Here is a 17,571-nt window from a genome sequence, read left to right on the forward strand (position 1 = left end):
AGCAAGCAAAGAGTGAGCAACTGAGTCAGTGACCCTCACTGAGTTCGTTGTTGTCTCAACTCTATTTATCTTAAGCATTATCATCCTTTTTCCCCCTTTTAAAGTGCCCGTGATGGCGAATCACCTTACGTTAAGATCGTTGTCGGGGGCGAAGGAGGGACAGTGTTGGGAGGTTTTGGATGTACTTAGTTTTTTAGCTTCAGCAATTACAGTTGCTATCTGTTTCTTCTTTGTTCCTTCCTTCCTTCTTCACTTTCCGCTCTCATTCTCCTCATCTCCAGACTAACCTTGTAAGTAATAACTAACTTTTCCCTCTTAATTAACTGAAAATTAGTTTCACTTTTATTGTTTTTTTTAAATAATTGATTCTGGATATTCTCATTCTGTGCATTAAAAGGTTAATTAAATGAATACACCAGATGAGAAATGAACATTTCCTTGAGCAGCGTCGTTTTCTGTGTGGTTATAGGGTTTCTCCACTGGTTCCTACGGAATTGGATCCACAACGAGGTCCGTTTAGGCACTCAAATCGGATCCGCTCAAGCCCCGATTGTATCAGATCCAGAAACAAGCCAACGATCACCGCTCTCTTGCCCTCGCATACGCCTCTTACGCTCGAAAGCTAAAGCTCGAAAACTCGAAGCTCGTTGGGGTTTTTGCTGATTTGTCTCGAAGCTACACTGATCTCATCAACAAACCATGCAACAAGTGATCTTGGAAGCCAAGGGAACTTTTGATAACCAACTGAAGATCCAGAAACTGAAAGACACGATCTTTGCTGTCAATGAGCAACTGACCAAAGCAAAAAAGCAAGGCGCATTTTCCAGCCTTATCGCCGCAAAATCAATCCCTAAAAGCTTACATTGTTTGGCAATGAGGTTGATAGAGGAACGAATCTCTCATCCAGACAAGTATACAGATGAAGAGAAGCCAATTCCTCGCGAATTTGAGGATCCAAACCTTTATCATTACGCGATCTTTTTAGATAATGTGCTTGCTGCATCCGTGGTGGTGAATTCAGCCACAAAAAACGCAAAAGAACCATGGAAACGCGTTTCCATGTGGTAACAGGTAAGATGAATCTTGGGGCAATGCAGGTTATGTTCAAATTGAAAGATTATAACGGAGCTCATATTGAAGTTAAGGCAGTAGAGGATTATAAATTTTTGAATTCATCTTGTGTTCCAGTGTTAGGACAGTTAGAATCGGCGAACCTGCAGAAGTTTTACTTCGAGAACACACTTGAGAATGCCACAAAAGATACTACTAACGTGAAGTTTAGGAACCCTAAGTATTTATCAATCTTGAATCATTTGAGGTTTTATTTGCCAGAGATGTATCCAAAATTGCATAGGATATTGTTTTTGGATGATGATATTGTGGTGCAGAAGGATTTGACTGGGTTGTGGAAAATTGATATGGATGGGAAAGTGAACGGAGCAGTGGAGACTTGTTTCGGATCTTTCCATAGGTATGCACAGTACATGAATTTCTCACATCCACTGATACATGCATCACAAGGCTCACATTAAAGGAAGATAGACTAGCACTTCCAATTGATCTATACGAACAAGCCTTGGAAAAGAACAATAACAGAACAGCAGATTTGCGACTACTTTTCGAAAGGGATCCTGATCTTATTTATCAATCTTGAATCATTTGAGGATTTATTTGCCAGAGATGTATCCAAAATTGCATAGGATATTGTGGTGCAGAAGGATTTGACTGGGTTGTGGAAATTTGATATGGATGGGAAAGTGAATGGAGCAGTGAAGACTTGTTTCGGATCTTTTCCATGTGTATGCACAGTACATGAATTTCTCACATCCACTGATTAAGCAAAAGTTTAACCCCAAAGCCTGTGCTTGGGTTTATGGGATGAATTTCTTTGATTTGGATGCTTGGAGGGAAAAGTGTCCTGAGGAATATCATTACTGGCAGAATCTGGTAAGCTTCGATACCCATTCTCATGCTCTTCGATTGGTTTACCTTGCAGCCTTTTGCTACTTTTGGTGTTTGATTATGCTATTTACCTTTAGATGCTGCAATTTGTTCTAGGGTCTAGCTTGATTAAACTGTTACAGAACTTTAGTTAGTTGAAATTGCTAGTTGGAAGCTATTAATACACCGAAATTTAAGGTGGAAATTCTAGCAGCTTCTGGTTTTAATGTTTTGATGATGATGTTTTGTTTTTCTCACCGTGGCTGTTACTAGTGGGCCATAGCAGTTAGCGTTGATTAACTGGTGGGGATTACCTTGGCTTTAGGTCTATAAACGAACCGAACGCACACGAACGGAGGTATGTTCATGTTCGTTCATTTAATAAATAAACGAACAAAATTTTTTTTATTCATGTTCGTTCATTAAGGAATATAGCTTGTTCATGTTCGTTCATTTAATAAATAAACAAACATAAACGAACACGAACGAACGAACATAAACAAACACAATAAACGAACATAAACGAACAACACAAACACACAAAAAAACTTATTCGAACACAATAAAAGAATGTAAAAAAAGTAAACAACAAGAATAACAACTTAAATTCATTATGATATAATAAAGTCTTAAAGTTAATTTGTTCAACAAAACAATCTTCTTGAAATCCAAACAACTTCAATAATCTTCGTAACCTATTCAACTTACTCTCTGTCCGAACATAAATGAACGAACATAAACAACATATAATCGAACGTTCACGAACGTAAATGAACGAACGAGCCCTTTGTCATGTTGTTCATTCATAATTAAACGAACGTAAAATCTTGTTCATGTTCGTTCATTTAATAAATAAACGCACATAAACGAACTTCCCGCCGCACGGTTCATGAACGTTCGCTGAACGTTCAGTTCATTTACAGGCCTACTTGGCTTTGCTTGCAGAATGAGAATAGGACCTTGTGGAAATTGGGAACGTTGCCCCCTGGTTTGATCACATTTTACTCCACAACAAAACCGCTAGACAAGTCATGGCATGTTCTTGGACTCGGCCATAATCCAAGCATTAGCATGGAGGAGATCCGCAATGCGGCGGTGATACACTTCAATGGGAATATGAAACCATGGCCGGATATTGCCATGAATCAGTTCAAGCCCCTTTGGAGTAAGTATGTTGACTTCAATTTGGAGTTCGTCCAGGCCTGAAATTTCGGTTTCTAAAGAGAAAAAAATATATATGTACAAGAAGAGCTTGTTTCACAACAATTTAATCTCACCTTAATCAACTATTGTTATTCTGCGTGGAAGGAAAGTAGAATCTACCCTACTCTAGCGTAGCATAGCATAGTTAGATTAATTTTAGAATTCTTGATATTAGTTTGTCATACAAGTATCGCAATTAAAATCACTCAGCTGATGTTCAACTGTTAAATTATTATGTAATCATAATGTTCCTTTTTAACTCTCTCTAATTAGCAATAAAGACAGAGAAAGCTATCAAATCTACTTTAGTTATCAGGTGTGCAGATACATTGCAGCAGGAAGGCGTGGAGTCAGGATAACTTCAAGTGGGGTTGCCTTAGGCATGGTGATGCCTAGCCCTTCAGTCATATCCACTGGTTCCCCAAATGGTGTAGTTAACTCGAACCCCTGTAGCATGCGAGCAATTATCAAGCTTGTCATTTGCAATGCCAGTGTCATCCCCGGACAAGATCTTCGACCTGACCCAAATGGAATCAGCTCAAAATGTTGACCCACAACATCTACATCTTCATGCCTTGTAAGAAATCTTTCCGGTTCAAACACATCAGGATTTGACCAAACCCGAGGATCTCGATGCAATTTCCACAGATTCACTATCACACGAGTGCCCTTCCCGACGTGGAAACCGCCGATGCTACAGTCTTCTCTTGCCTCGTGGGGAACAGATATTGGCCCGGCGGGGGTATAGCCGCAAAGTTTCCTGATAACGGCCTGGAGATAGACTAGTTTCTCAATATCAGAGTCTTGCACCCATTTGTCTTTGCCCACTTTGAGGTCTAGCTCCTCTTGAGCACACTTCAAAGCATTCCTATTGTTCATCAAGTTGGACAATATCCATGTCAATGTAATGGATGTCGTGTCTGATCCTGCTAAGAACAAATTCTACAGAAGAAAATAAATTAGGGCAACATAAACAGTACCATTCAGGATTATACATTCTTTTAGCGTGTTTCCCCTTCTAGTAGGGTACAAATGGTTAGCTGAAATGTCATTTACTCATTTTCTTCTTTATATGATGAAATCCACTCCAAAGAACAAGTCACTGGGAAAGGTACATTTGCAAAATGAAGAACATACCATTACTGTGGCCTTGATAATTGTTTCCCGAGTGTAGCCTAACATGGAATCCTCCTCAATTGCAGATAGCAGTAGGTCGATGAAATCCGGATGCTCGTTCGGTTTCGGTTCGCTCTCGAGCCTCTTCAGTTTATGCTCCTCCACCCATCTTCCAACGATGGAGTCTATCTCTTTGCAACACGCTTCATGGATTTCACTTGTCCCGTCAACACAGAATCCATCCATCCTAGGTATGGTATCACTTCCGACGGAGCAATAAGTCCAGAAACATACATGAACTCTTTGACAACTTTTGTCACATGCGCTGCTTCTCATCATCATTAGCATCCGATAAATAGCTCTGCCAGCGATCAATCTCATGATCGTATTTAAGGTGAGGGATTCAAGTTTTGACTAATCACCAACTTCGGGTTTGGATTTCGTTCGTTTTTCTTGCAACACAAGTATAAATCTTTGATAAAGCATGACCTCGGAGATTTGGACATGCTTTAATGTCTCAAGTCTACGGCTAGAGAGAAGTTCAACCACAGCTAGTTTTCGTATCTGGCGCCAATACTCCCCGTAAGGAGCAAAGCCGAATCCGGCATGATTGTAGCCGAGGTATATTCCGGCATTGGATCGTGGACGATTAGCTAACACCCTGTCCTTGGTAGTGAAGCACTCCTTGACTGCTTCATGATTGCTAACGATTAGAGCAGGGAACATTCCAAGCCGGATTGTGAAAATAGGGCCGTATTTATCAGCCATGGCACCAAAGGTTTGAGCAAGGGTTCGTTGACCTCCAAGGAGGTGCACGTGCCTATGAATGGTATGGCTCCTGAAGGTTCTGGGGCTAACAGTAGGCGCTTACTTTGGTCGCTCGGAATCCCCAGTTTCCCAGTTTGTAGAATAGTAACAATACTAGAATCCCTGCAATTGCTACTACAGAAGATGAGAATTCCATTTTTTTTGTGGTCTAAAAGTGAGAGGGATGATGGGTGAGATTAAGGTTTCTTTTGATATCAGCTGTGTTTGTCAGTGGTTGAAGATTTGTCAACAGGTCACCTCATTATCTTGTGGAATTGTGGTTAGGTTAAGGTGTACAGTTCTTATATGATAGGGATAGCAAACGACTCGAAACAAGTGTCATAAAATAAAGGGTAAACTTCGTATTTAGTTACCATCTATTCTCATAATTTTGTTTTGGTTGTTGACTATTTTTGTTAAACATATATAACGTTATGTTTTTTTAATGTAAATAACTTTATTGAATTTTAGTACATATTAGAGCCCATTAAAGAAACTAAAAAATTTTATCAACCAAGTTTGAAGTTATTGCTTTCGAATAGTTGATGCAATTTTAAGGGAAAAATAATTAAATCAGATACCTTGTTCTCATTAAACTATTCTCAATCCTTATTTTGAATATTTAAAGAAAATTAATAATTTTGATATAATCTCTATATATCCTTATGTTTCTTACACTAAATATACATAATGAAGAATGTCTCACTATTTGTGAATGCTAAATAATTGGTGTGTATGGTCATCATATTAACAACATGACTCATACTTGCACACTGAGTTCATTGGAACTCAGTGGTGCTCAAGAATTCTAGAGTGAAAATGTACACCTTCATATGCATAACATAGCACAAAGACATGTAAATACAGAAGTTGTTAAACAAATTTCATCAATTACCAAACATCATTTTGTGCATGTCATAGCAAATGACCATTTCATCATCCTTGTATTATTATGTCATATCCCAAATATCTTACTTCAAGCATCCATTATTATATTATATTTGTTCTCGAAAAGAAATTATTACATATATGTTTTACGACGGTTACTGTGTAAAATAAAAAATATTTATTTATTATTAGTTCGAGATAAGTATAAGTTAATATATGTTTAAAAGTTTTCTTAATTTATTGACAACACGCATAAATCCTACAAACTTAACTTTTTGAAGATCGTTAATATATATATATATATATAAAGAAAAAACAGGTGAGACAAACAGAAGCAGACATGGTTATCCAAATTTTACATTACTCATTGCTTTACCAGTGCACAATTTAGAGTTGATAAAGATGAGAAGGAAGGAGAGGAGTAAGACAAGCTCACGAGGGGTACTCTTGGGCAAGAGAATTCACTCATGTCCACCGGCGCATTCAAAGGAGTGGTTAAGTCGAATCCTTGAAGCAGGGTAGCAATCGTCAAGTGTATGACTTGAAATGCCAAAGTAATCCCAGGGCACGACCGTCGACAGGAACCAAACGGAATCAGCTCGAAACATTGGCCCCAGATGTCCATTTTTTCATGTGTAGTGAGTAATCCCAGTGCAAAAATGATTGAGAAAATGTTTGAAAAGATTTGACAAAGATTGAATCACATTTAACACATTTTCAAGGACTTCGAATTATTTTTAAATATTTAAAAAATCAATAAATCCAAAATATTTTATCTTTATTTATTAAATCAAATATAAATTCACTATCTTCCTTTTGGATATAGTTATATTTTTTTTTGGCAAAAACTCCACATTAACAATTCTTTGAGAAATTGAATTTGTCAATCTTATTTCTCATTCTTTTTTATATAAAAAATAATTGGCAAAAAGCATTGCAGGAGCCTACTTTAAAAAAAAATCAAAGTGACACTTGTATTATTTTTCTCTTAATGTGACCATCTAACTGGAAAACAAACTTAATGTGGCCTTTTGATCAACGTTCTTTCATCATTAATCGTTACGGTATTGATATGACAATCCACGATACTGACGTTGTTGTCCATGATAACAAATGATGTAACAGATAACAAAAAATGAGCTAAATTGATTTTTTTTGTTTTATTCGAGGGTCAAATGTTTTTTTAAGAATTTTAAAAATAAAAATTATTTTAATTTAAAATTTAAAATTAAAATTATTAAAATATTAAATATTAAAAATAAAAAATAAAAAATAAAATATTAAAAAATTGAATATATATATATATTAAAAATATTATAAAAAAATTAAAATTTTGTAATATAAATCATAGGTTATAAAATGATAACTTGTAAATTATTGAAAATTTTAAAAATATTTTTGAAGTGATATATTATACATAATTTATACATGTAATATATAGGCATATCATCAACATTTATATAAATTTTTTAATTGGATTCACCGAGACTTACAAATTTTAGATTAGTCGAAATTTACTATGTCTTCTAATTATTTTATGTCGAAAATTATCCTATAATTACCTTTTAATTAGTCAAGACTTATAAAAAAGATAATTAGAAAACATAATAAATTTTAATATTTCCAAAAATTACAACCCTTGACTAATTTAAATTTTGTAATTCTCTATTAATCCAGCAAGAATACCTTGCATAAGTGTTGATGATATACCTAATTATATATATATATATATATATATATGTTATGGATAATATTCCTTTTTAAAAATATTTTTAAAATTTTTAATAATTTATAGTGATTGTTTTATAACCTATCATATATATTCATTTATTTTAAAAATTTTATAATAGTTTTAGTATTTTAACATGTATACTCAAATTTTTTTTTAGTTTTTTTCAGTATTTTATATTTAATTTTTAAATATTTGAATAATTTTATATTATAATTTAAAATAAATTATTTTTTTTAAAATGAATTAAATAAGCCCTTGAACTAAAAAAAATCAATTTGACCCTCGAACAAAATAAAAAAACAATTTAGCTCATTTGTCATGTCATCTACCATGTCATCAGCCATCGTATATTATCACGTCAACACCGTGAACTATCATGTCAGTATTGTAACAATCAACGGTGAAAGACGTTGGTCAAGAGCTATATTGGTTTTGTTTTCTGAATTGGGGGATCACATTGAAAAAATAATACGAGGGTCACATTGTTTTTTAGGTATAGGAGCCTCTGATGTATTTTTGCCAAAATAATTCAAAAAGGATAATAAATTTAGTAAAAATAAAGAGATCAAACATAAAAATTATTTTAGAAATAAAACTCCCCCTTAAAAATACATTCCATGAAAAACTTTAACACTTAAGAAGAATATTGAATTTCAACATAAATAAAAAAAAATAAGATAGTAATACATGAAATTCAATAAATCCAAGACTTCTATACTTTATGAATATCAAGAAACAACACAATGAATGATATATGATAAAACATTAGATAATATTATATATTTATGTTACAATCGTTAGTTTGATACACTTTGCCCGATTTAGAATGAATGCAAATCTTACAACCGTTTAAAATGATATTGAAAAAGATTTTAGAACATCATCATACTTGGCATCATAATTTAAAGTAATTTCAATTTTAAAAGAATATTCAATAAATTAGTGATATCACTTATCTAAGTAAAATAATTATCAACAAAAGCATATTAAAATAAAAAGTCTTTTAAAGAGATAAGTAAAATATGAAAAACATAGCTTGATAAAAAAACATTATAATGGACTGAAATTCGATAAAAATGTTCAACTTTAAAATATGTCTATCATAATATATTTTGAGCCTAAGACAAAACACGCCTAAAAGCATTGGACTAAGCTTCTTAATTTGTAATGATATGCAACATTTTATGTATAATTTTTTAGATTGGTCAAACTGTACATCTTTGTTCTTTTAAATTCTCTTTAAGTCATATGCTTTAGACCTATTAGATGTAGTCTCTTTCTTTCTCCTAGAATCTCCTTTCTCTTTCTTCTAGATATGATTAGGGTTAGAATTAGATTTAAAATTTATAAAAAAATAATACTAATAAACTTTGTAATGAGAATTTTAACGGGACATAGTAGTAAAGTGGACATACCTTGACCATCAAGCCAAATCACATATTTTTTAAAATTTACAATATTTTATACACATAATTAATTATAGCTTTTTTTTGGTATAACAACTAGTATCTGATCTATTGATCGACTAATCTGGATCGAGTATTGTAGAGGCAAGGATGACTCTCCCAATCCAGTTTGCTCCATTCACAATAACCAGGATTCGAACCCATGACCTTGCTTAAATATCTAGTATCTTATTCCACTAGACCAACTGGTTATTGATCATAATTAAATATAGTTAATGTCATAGAAAAAATATCAATTGGGGATACATGAGCACTTAAACTGTTAAAATATATCTAATAAATGATATATTAAATTATAGTTTATGAAAAATTTAAAATAAAAGAGAGATTAATTTTTTTTAATATTAGAAAAATATTTTTTATTTTTAAATTAAATTGATTATTTTTTCTTTTTCATATTTATTTTTATAATCACGTATATAATGATTAAACTACTTTTATAATTTAATTAATAATTTTAAGTTTTTATTGAAAGTTAAAAGTATGTAATCCAATTCTTAATTAAGTTAAAAGCTTAAATTTTTAATAGTCCTAAAAAATAAATATTAAAATAATTATTTAATGAAACGTTTCATCAACTGCTGCTTTAATCTTCAATAAAACCCGCCTAGCGCCTGTTCAAGTCTCAAACTCTCCCTTCCCCTCGTTTTCCTTCTCAATAAACAGTTTCATGGTGATTTTCCTAGTAAAATTACTTTACTCTCCATTTCAGTTTTGTCTCATTTCTTCAATATTTCTGCCCTTGTTTTTGGCATGTTTCTCAGGAAAAGCGTCGCGAAACTCCCCTGCAGATATCACGCCCTTAACTCTGTTTCCTTCATTTCCTCTTACCATCAAACAATCCCCTCAAAATTAACCCCAGAAGACATTGCTCATCGAGCTTCCTCTTTAATCAACCAACCCAACTGGAAGACCAACGAGACCCTCAAATCCTTAGTTTCCCACATGAACCCCAGCGTTGCTGACCACGTTATCCTCCTCCAAAATCACCAACTCACACTCGCTCTCCAGTTTTTCCGATGGGTTTGTCAGCATTCCACTTATTGCTACGATACAACTAGTAGAATCCACCTCTTGAAACTGCTTGTATCCTCCAGTTCATTTCGAATCGCTCATAAGACTGTGATTGAACTGATTAAAAGTTGTGGTAACAACGAAAACGATCTTTTGAAGCTAATGCAAGAGCTTGATGAGATGAGGAATAATGGTTTTCGCTTAGATTACCCTTATTATAACATTCTCTTGATGTCTATAGCAAAGTTTAGTCTGGCGTTTTTGGCATTTTCCGTTTATTAAAGAATGGTAGCTGAAGGCTTTGCTTTTGGTGCCATTGATTATGGAACGATAATCAAAGCTTTCTCCAAAGTTGGCTTTGTCTTTCAAGCTGAAATGTTCATGTCCCAAGCTTTGAAGCTTGCGTTTGGATTGGGTACTCATATTTGTACTTCTTTAGTATTGGGATATTGTCGTAAAAAAGATCTCTGGGAAACCTTCTGGGTGTTTGATGTAATGTCGGAATCAGATGGTTGTGGAGCGAATTCGGTTACTTACGCGATTTTAATACACGGTTTATGCGAGAATGGGAGGGTTGATGAAGCATTTGCTTTAAAAGAAGGGATGCAAGAGAAGGGTTGCCAGCCAAGTACTCGGACTTACACTGTATTAGTGAAGGCTCTGTGTGATGATGGATTGATTGGTAAGGTTTTGGATTTGGTTAGTGAAATGGTCGGAAAAGGATGTAAGCCAAATGTTTATACTTACACTGTTTTGATTGATGGGTTATGCAGGGAAGGAAAGATTGAGGAGGGTAGTGGGATGTTAAGGCAGATGGTAAAAGATGGTGCTTATCCAGGGATTGTAACTTGCAATGCGCTGGTTAATGGATACTGTAAGGAAGGGAAGATTGTTTCTGCTTTTGAGCTTCTTAGTTTGATGGAGAAACGCAATTGTCGGCCTAATATCCGTACCTATAATGAGCTTATCGAAGGACTTTGTAGAGTTAACAAACCTTACAAGGCAATGCTCCCTCTCGGAAGGATTGTCAACAATGGCTTATTGCCTTACCGCGTAAGTTATAATATTCTAATTTGTGGGTTCTGCAGAGAAGGCCATTTCAACATGGCTTCCAAGATATTTGAATTGATGAACTCATTCGGGGTTGATACTGATGCTTATAGTTTCACTGCTATGATTGATGGGCTGTGCAAGCAAGGGAGACTGAAACTCGCAAATGGGCTGTTGGGTAAGATGATAAAGAAGGGAATAGAGCCGGATTAAGTAACATTTACTGTACTCATGGATGGCTTTTGTAAGATAGGTAGTACTAGATATGCATTCAAGCTCTTGAAGATGATAATTGAAAATGGTTATTTGAAGACTTGTCATGCCTTTGATTCAAGTCTTCATGTTATGAGCAAAGAATGCGAATTGATAAAAGAATATGCATTGTTTGGAAAGATTCTAAAGCATGGTTTAGTTCCTTCTGTCGTAACTTGCACGATATTAGTAGGTGCGCTTTTTAGAGCCAGCAAGGTTGATCAGTCCTTTGGCATGATACAACTAATGAAACACATAGGCTGCCCCCCTGGAGTGTACACATACAATGTCATGGTTTATGGCTTGGAAGAGTTGAGGATGCAGAGAGGATCTTGCATAGCATGTCTGATTTTGGAGTATCTCCAAATCATGTTACATACACTATATTTGTCAAAGCTCATGTTTATGCCGGTAGGCTAGGCCGTGCCCTTGAAATTGTGTCTGTTATGATTAGAAACGGATTTCAACCGAACAGTCGTTTCTATCATGCACTACTAGTAGGAGTCATTTCATCAAACAGGACTTTGACAGAGGCAAACTCCTCTTTTATCAGTCCCCTAGATGTTCAACCAACATCTGCTGCAAAAAATTATGATGAATGTGTTTCCAGTAACATTCTAAAGGAAATGGATCTCGAGCATGTGTTCAAGCTCTGTGTTGAAATCGAGAAACTCGGTGAGTCTGTTCTGGATTTCTACAATTTTCTAATTGTCGGTTATGCTAAGTCGGAAGAATTGCAGATGCTGCACATCTTACCAAAGATATTACTAAAACAAGGCATGTTTTTCTGTCATTGATTGGCACTCAAAGAACGGAAACTGCAATGAATGCCTTGAGTTCTTGGATCTCATTCTCAGCCATGGGTTCCTTCCGTCTTTTGCATCTTATTCATCAGTGATCTGCTGTTTGCGACTCAAAGGAAACATTGAAGAAGCTCAGAGACTGCTTTCTGACCTCACGAAATACAATAATATTGAGGATGCAAAAGCAGTTTCGCCTCGTATTGAGTTCCTAGTAAACAGAGATGAACCTGACAAATGCATACATCTTCTAAAACTGATTGAGCAAATGGTTATCCGGGAGAGGCCAGTCATCTAGTTTATGCTACATTGTCCTTCGCCCTTGACATCATTGCTTATAGTCAGGATCTCCCAGATTTTTTCGATAGCTCGTGATCAACTCATACTCGTGGATTTTTTCAGATAAAATCCACTCATACTCGTGGATTTTTTCAGATATGATAAATCCGGGTCAATGTAGAAAGCTTACCCCAGGGTCGTTTTGTAAAGTGAAGCCTTGTGTAGATGAGTAGGATTGACGAAGGTAGAAGGAAAAAAAAACTGTTATTGTCACCGCCGTTTTTTGCTGAGAGAAAAAATCTAGTACAACTTAGTGGTTTTTATTGAAAAGGTTTTTGAAAAGATTTTGTGAAATGTTGGGAGCCACCACCAACCATTTTAAGGTGCTATTGGAACATCATAAAAATCGGATAATTTAATAAAATATTTGTATTTTAATAAAATATTTTTATTTTAATAAAATACCAAGTTTTAGGGTCTGTGAAAATCAAAAAACATGTTCGGGAGTTTATTACGTGTGAGAAAGGCTTAGCACCATCATAGCGCCAAAAATTGATACTTAGTTGATTATCTTATTTTAAAATTTGAAAATTTAGAGTTTAAAGTTTTATTTAATTTAGAAATCAATGTATATAAAGTTGAAGATAATGCTCGTTTATTAAGGCCAATAATATTCACCATTGGCATGAATGCGGGAGATTAACTATTGTGCCTAATAACCGGACATTAGCTTGAGATTTTAGGAAAATCATGATGAGATCTTAAAAGGATGTCGACCTATTTCGAGAATCATTAGTAATCACCCCTAGCATGCTTGCGGGATATTTACTATTGACTCCATAAGGTGTTAAATTATGTAATTTAAAGAACCTAGGGGATTAAACCTAATAATGGAGGCTCTAATATTAATCCTAATTTATTTTGTTAACTATGAAATTGAATAATTAAAATGGACACTTGGGTGTTAAGGTGAGGGTCAAATCAAATCTTCACCTAAATTAAAGGACATAATTTAAAGAAATGAAGTCTAAAGGCCTATTGAAGTCAAGAAACTTATTCTAGGACGAAATTAAAAAGGGTAACGTCAAAATTAAAAGTAAAATAAACAAATATAAAGACTAGATTAAAATATTTATAAAGTTATAATCTTGAATTAATTAATATAAATACTAAAGCAGGGATTGAAATATAAGGAATTCAAAATTAAAGGACAACAACAAAAATGATAGAAACTTAAAGGCAAGCACCTATTCTGAGATAAGAACCACGATAAATATTACGAAAATTAAATGCTGAAATTTAAATAAAATGATAAATAAATAATAATAGAAAATAACAACCGAAATGTAAACCTAATGAAACTAGAACCAACAACACTAACAAACAAAACTCAAAGGCCTAAAAAATTAATTAGGACGTTGATTAAAATTACATAAAACAGAAAATGCATTTCCAAGATGCAAACATTTACGGGAAATAAACAAACATGGAAGCAAGGACCGAAGTAAAACAACACAAAACTTTAAACACTAAAACATAAAATCAAAAGATTAAATCTTGGATTATATTGAAAGAAAATCAAATGAGCAAGGCCCAGTTACAAAAATAAGCCTTAAAGGCTAAGTCTGGAACTATCCATCTACTCCAGTTACAAAGCATCAAAACAGAGCATTTTATGAGTTCATTTATGCCCCCCAAAAAATAGTAATAATAAGACATATTAATCCCAAATTCACGGCAGCAACACAATGCCTTTAGCAAAACATGAGCAAAAAAGAGTTTCCCATGGAAATCCTATTGATTAGGGCTCCAGGGGAATCAAATGGCGTCACCGCCGCTTCGCATGGCCGTTCCCGGGCGGCCCTCCTCTATTTCCGACAACCAAAGGCACAAAGAAGTACCACGTGATTGTTTATTTGGGGAATATTTATTATTTTAGTGTACCTCCATGGATGTTGAAGTACCACGTGATTATTGATAGAGGATGATATTGAGACGAGGGATGAATTTCGTGGATCCTAATCCGAAGCATATAATAATAATAATAAACAATATACATTGGCTCTTTGCCTCTCCCTTTCAAATCATGAAGAGGCAAGGGCAACCTCACCCCTTTTGTCTCCGTCAGGGACCCATAGACGCCCACCCTTGCTTGTCCCCGTAATCATTCATTCACCTACGTGTCACCTCATCCCTCCCAACCAATACAAAAGATTCTGATCAAATCACGTCCGCCCACTGATGCAACCGAATAAACCCAAAGTATCATTGGATATGCTTATGCTTTTCCCAATAATTCCGCTTCAAATTTAGGGCTGTGCCCTCTTTCCTCTTTATCGGATCAATGCCAAATCCACGCAATGGTTTCCGGTTTTAACCTTATCAAGACGTGATACAAAGGATTGATTTGTTTATATTTATAATTATCGATGAGAATATTTAAATCGTGATAGTCATAAGTAATCACGCCTTGAGAATTTTAGGGATAGGATCACTCCTTTTTTTCCAAGCCTACATATTAGCTTCAATTGCCATCTTTAAAGATTTAAAGTGTTAATACGTATTATGAAATCGACAACATAAATATAGAATTCGATTGCAAGTCCATAAATCCTTTTTTACTCGATACAAGATCGGGGGATTCTTATGCTGCTCCAATCATAAATTTCAATAAAGTTCTGATATTTAATTTTTTATTCTCATCATCACTACAATTTTTTTAAATAAATTGTTCATTTTTGTTCGAAAAAATCGGTTGAAACTGCTTTTTCATATATAAAAATTCTCATCATCATACAATTTTTAAAAATTGTTCATTTTTGTTCGAAAAAATCGGTTGAAACTTGCTTTTTCATATAAAAATTAAATTTTATATGACATGAAATCCCCCTACTACAGAAATCAAAGGCACAGCCTTATCTGATGCAAAAACAGCAATTTATTGGAATATTCGGCGTAAAATTCCTCCATACATATAATTTATCTTTTCCCAAAAAAATAAAATAAAAAACAATTTAAGTTCCTCGCATATCCCTATGTTTTTCTTCCCAATCTCTCTATTTATATCAAACTAATCCCAATCAATAGGTCTTAAAACACAAACCAAAGAAACCAGCTTTTGTACCGTAGAACTGCATTTATGGCTACTTCTGATAGAAGAATCAAACGAGTTACTGACCCGCTCGACGACCGAGTCAAGGCTCGACTCGTCAGCTTCAGTTTCGAAAGCAGCGGAAGCGAACACTCCTCCGCCGCTGTCGACGTTGAAGACGATTCGCCTTGCCTCTCGGAGCTCGTTCACGGTTTTCTGGAAGACGACCACGATGCTGTAGAACAAGCGGGTTACAACTCAGACTCCGACCGAGTCGACTCAAGCTTCGACATTAAGGATTCGTTCCGGATCATCATCAAGTCAACCTCTCTTAGCAACACGGATCCTTTCAGGAATCTGCTTATGGCTCACGTTTTGAGAGCAATGGAAATGCTTTCCTTTTTCAAAACGGATAAAGCTATTTTCCGGCGTAATGTAATGGCTTATCTCCGCCAGGTGGGCCACAATGCGGCGATATGCAAGACCAAATGGAGCTCCTCGGGAGGCCTAACCGCCGGAAACTACGAGTTCCTCGACGTGGTGCAATCGGCATCACCCACGTGTCAAACGCGGTACTTCGTCGACCTCGATTTCGCCTCCGAGTTCGAGATCGCGAGGCCGACGATCGAGTACTCGAGGTTATTACAACATTTACCTAGGGTTTTCGTGGGAAAAGACGAGGAATTGAAAAGGATCGTCAAGGTAATGAGTGACTCGGTAAAAAAATCTTTAAAGAGCAAAGAATTAACTCTCCCTCCTTGGAGAAAAAACCGTTACATGAGGAACAAATGGTTCGGTCCGTACAATCGGGCGACGAACCAAAATCCGACGGCGAAGTCCAGCACATTGACGATCCATCCCGCCAACGTCGTCCAATGCCGTTACGTGGGGTTCGAGGACGCCGTCAACGGCGGTTTGTTTGTCCGGACGAGATAATAACTTGATGTCGACTGAAATGAAATAAAACAAGAATAGAAGATAATTCGAGGAATATTTGTAATCTAAGTTTTTTTTAACCAATCAATATTGATTTTGTGTGCACCACGAAAAACGATTGAGAAACAAACAGTGTAACGCGGCAACTACACATTGCGTGCAAGTAGAACACATCTTGAGGCATTGATCACGTGTTTCCCACGTAATCAGAAAATTTAACTGAAGAGATCCTGACCGTCAATGTTTTATGCAGATAGCGTCTCCTGATAAAAATTCAACACGTGTTGGAGTGAGTTGGCAGTAGTAAGTTTGGATGCGACGTGCGGAGGGTGTTGTTTTATAGCTAATTTTTTGAAATAATAAATAAATCACATGTGTCCATAAAATGATTTTTTTTAAAAAAATTATTATATAAGTTGGTATATGAATTTAATAATTTATAAATTATTACTTATTTTCTGACAAATATCTTAACTTAATTTTTAAAATTAATATTTAAGTTTAAAAATTTAATACTGTTATATTATTTCAATAATCAACTAAATTATGATAAGTCACATTATTAATTTGATTGATTGTTAAATTAAGTTCATATAAATATTAATTTAAAACGAAAAAGTTAAGTATCAATTTGAAAAAGAGTAAAGATAAAAATTGTACTAATGAGAAATTGAAGAAAAAATAAAATTACAGGTTGCATTATAAGATAGTTAAATTATTTTAAAAAATAATTTATAAAATATTTTTCAAAATTATAATATTTTATTAATTTTAAATTTATATTTAAAATAATTAAATAAAAACAATTCAGTAATCATGTTTATCCTTTGCCCTAAAAAATATTAAATCTATGTATCGATCTGTAAATTTGGCCAAAAAAAGTTGTCTTTAGAAAAGAGGGGGCAGAGGTGTAATAATGAGGGGACACGAGTGAAAAGGAAAGAAGGTGAAATGGATAAGTTAATTTATTTGTTATTGGGAGATAAAGATGACCGT

At 34.7% G+C, this 17,571-nt stretch overlaps 1 protein-coding gene and 3 pseudogenes across 1 annotated transcript; 3 read left to right on the forward strand and 1 right to left on the reverse strand.

Moving 5' to 3' along the window:
* Nucleotides 1-80: 80 nt before the first annotated feature.
* On the forward strand, nucleotides 81-3,177 carry LOC120186376 (annotated as a pseudogene).
* A 77-nt stretch (nucleotides 3,178-3,254) lies between these two features.
* Nucleotides 3,255-5,269, reverse strand: LOC120186375 (annotated as a pseudogene).
* A 4,596-nt stretch (nucleotides 5,270-9,865) lies between these two features.
* Nucleotides 9,866-12,621, forward strand: LOC120186396 (annotated as a pseudogene).
* A 3,066-nt stretch (nucleotides 12,622-15,687) lies between these two features.
* Nucleotides 15,688-16,575, forward strand: LOC120186387. Its single transcript, XM_039190329.1, has one exon. It carries the CDS (start codon nucleotides 15,688-15,690, stop codon nucleotides 16,573-16,575), a length of 888 nt encoding a protein of 295 aa, XP_039046260.1.
* Nucleotides 16,576-17,571: the final 996 nt, after the last annotated feature.

The sequence above is a fragment of the Hibiscus syriacus genome, unplaced genomic scaffold, assembly GCF_006381635.1.
Source record: "Hibiscus syriacus cultivar Baekdansim isolate YM2019G1 unplaced genomic scaffold, ASM638163v2 tig00113338_pilon, whole genome shotgun sequence".
Lineage (NCBI taxonomy): Eukaryota > Viridiplantae > Streptophyta > Magnoliopsida > Malvales > Malvaceae > Hibiscus > Hibiscus syriacus.

Bases quoted from the DNA above. Each gene is read 5' to 3' on its own strand.
- LOC120186387 (XM_039190329.1), top strand. From the start codon at position 15,688: ATGGCTACTTCTGATAGAAGAATCAAACGAGTTACTGACCCGCTCGAC.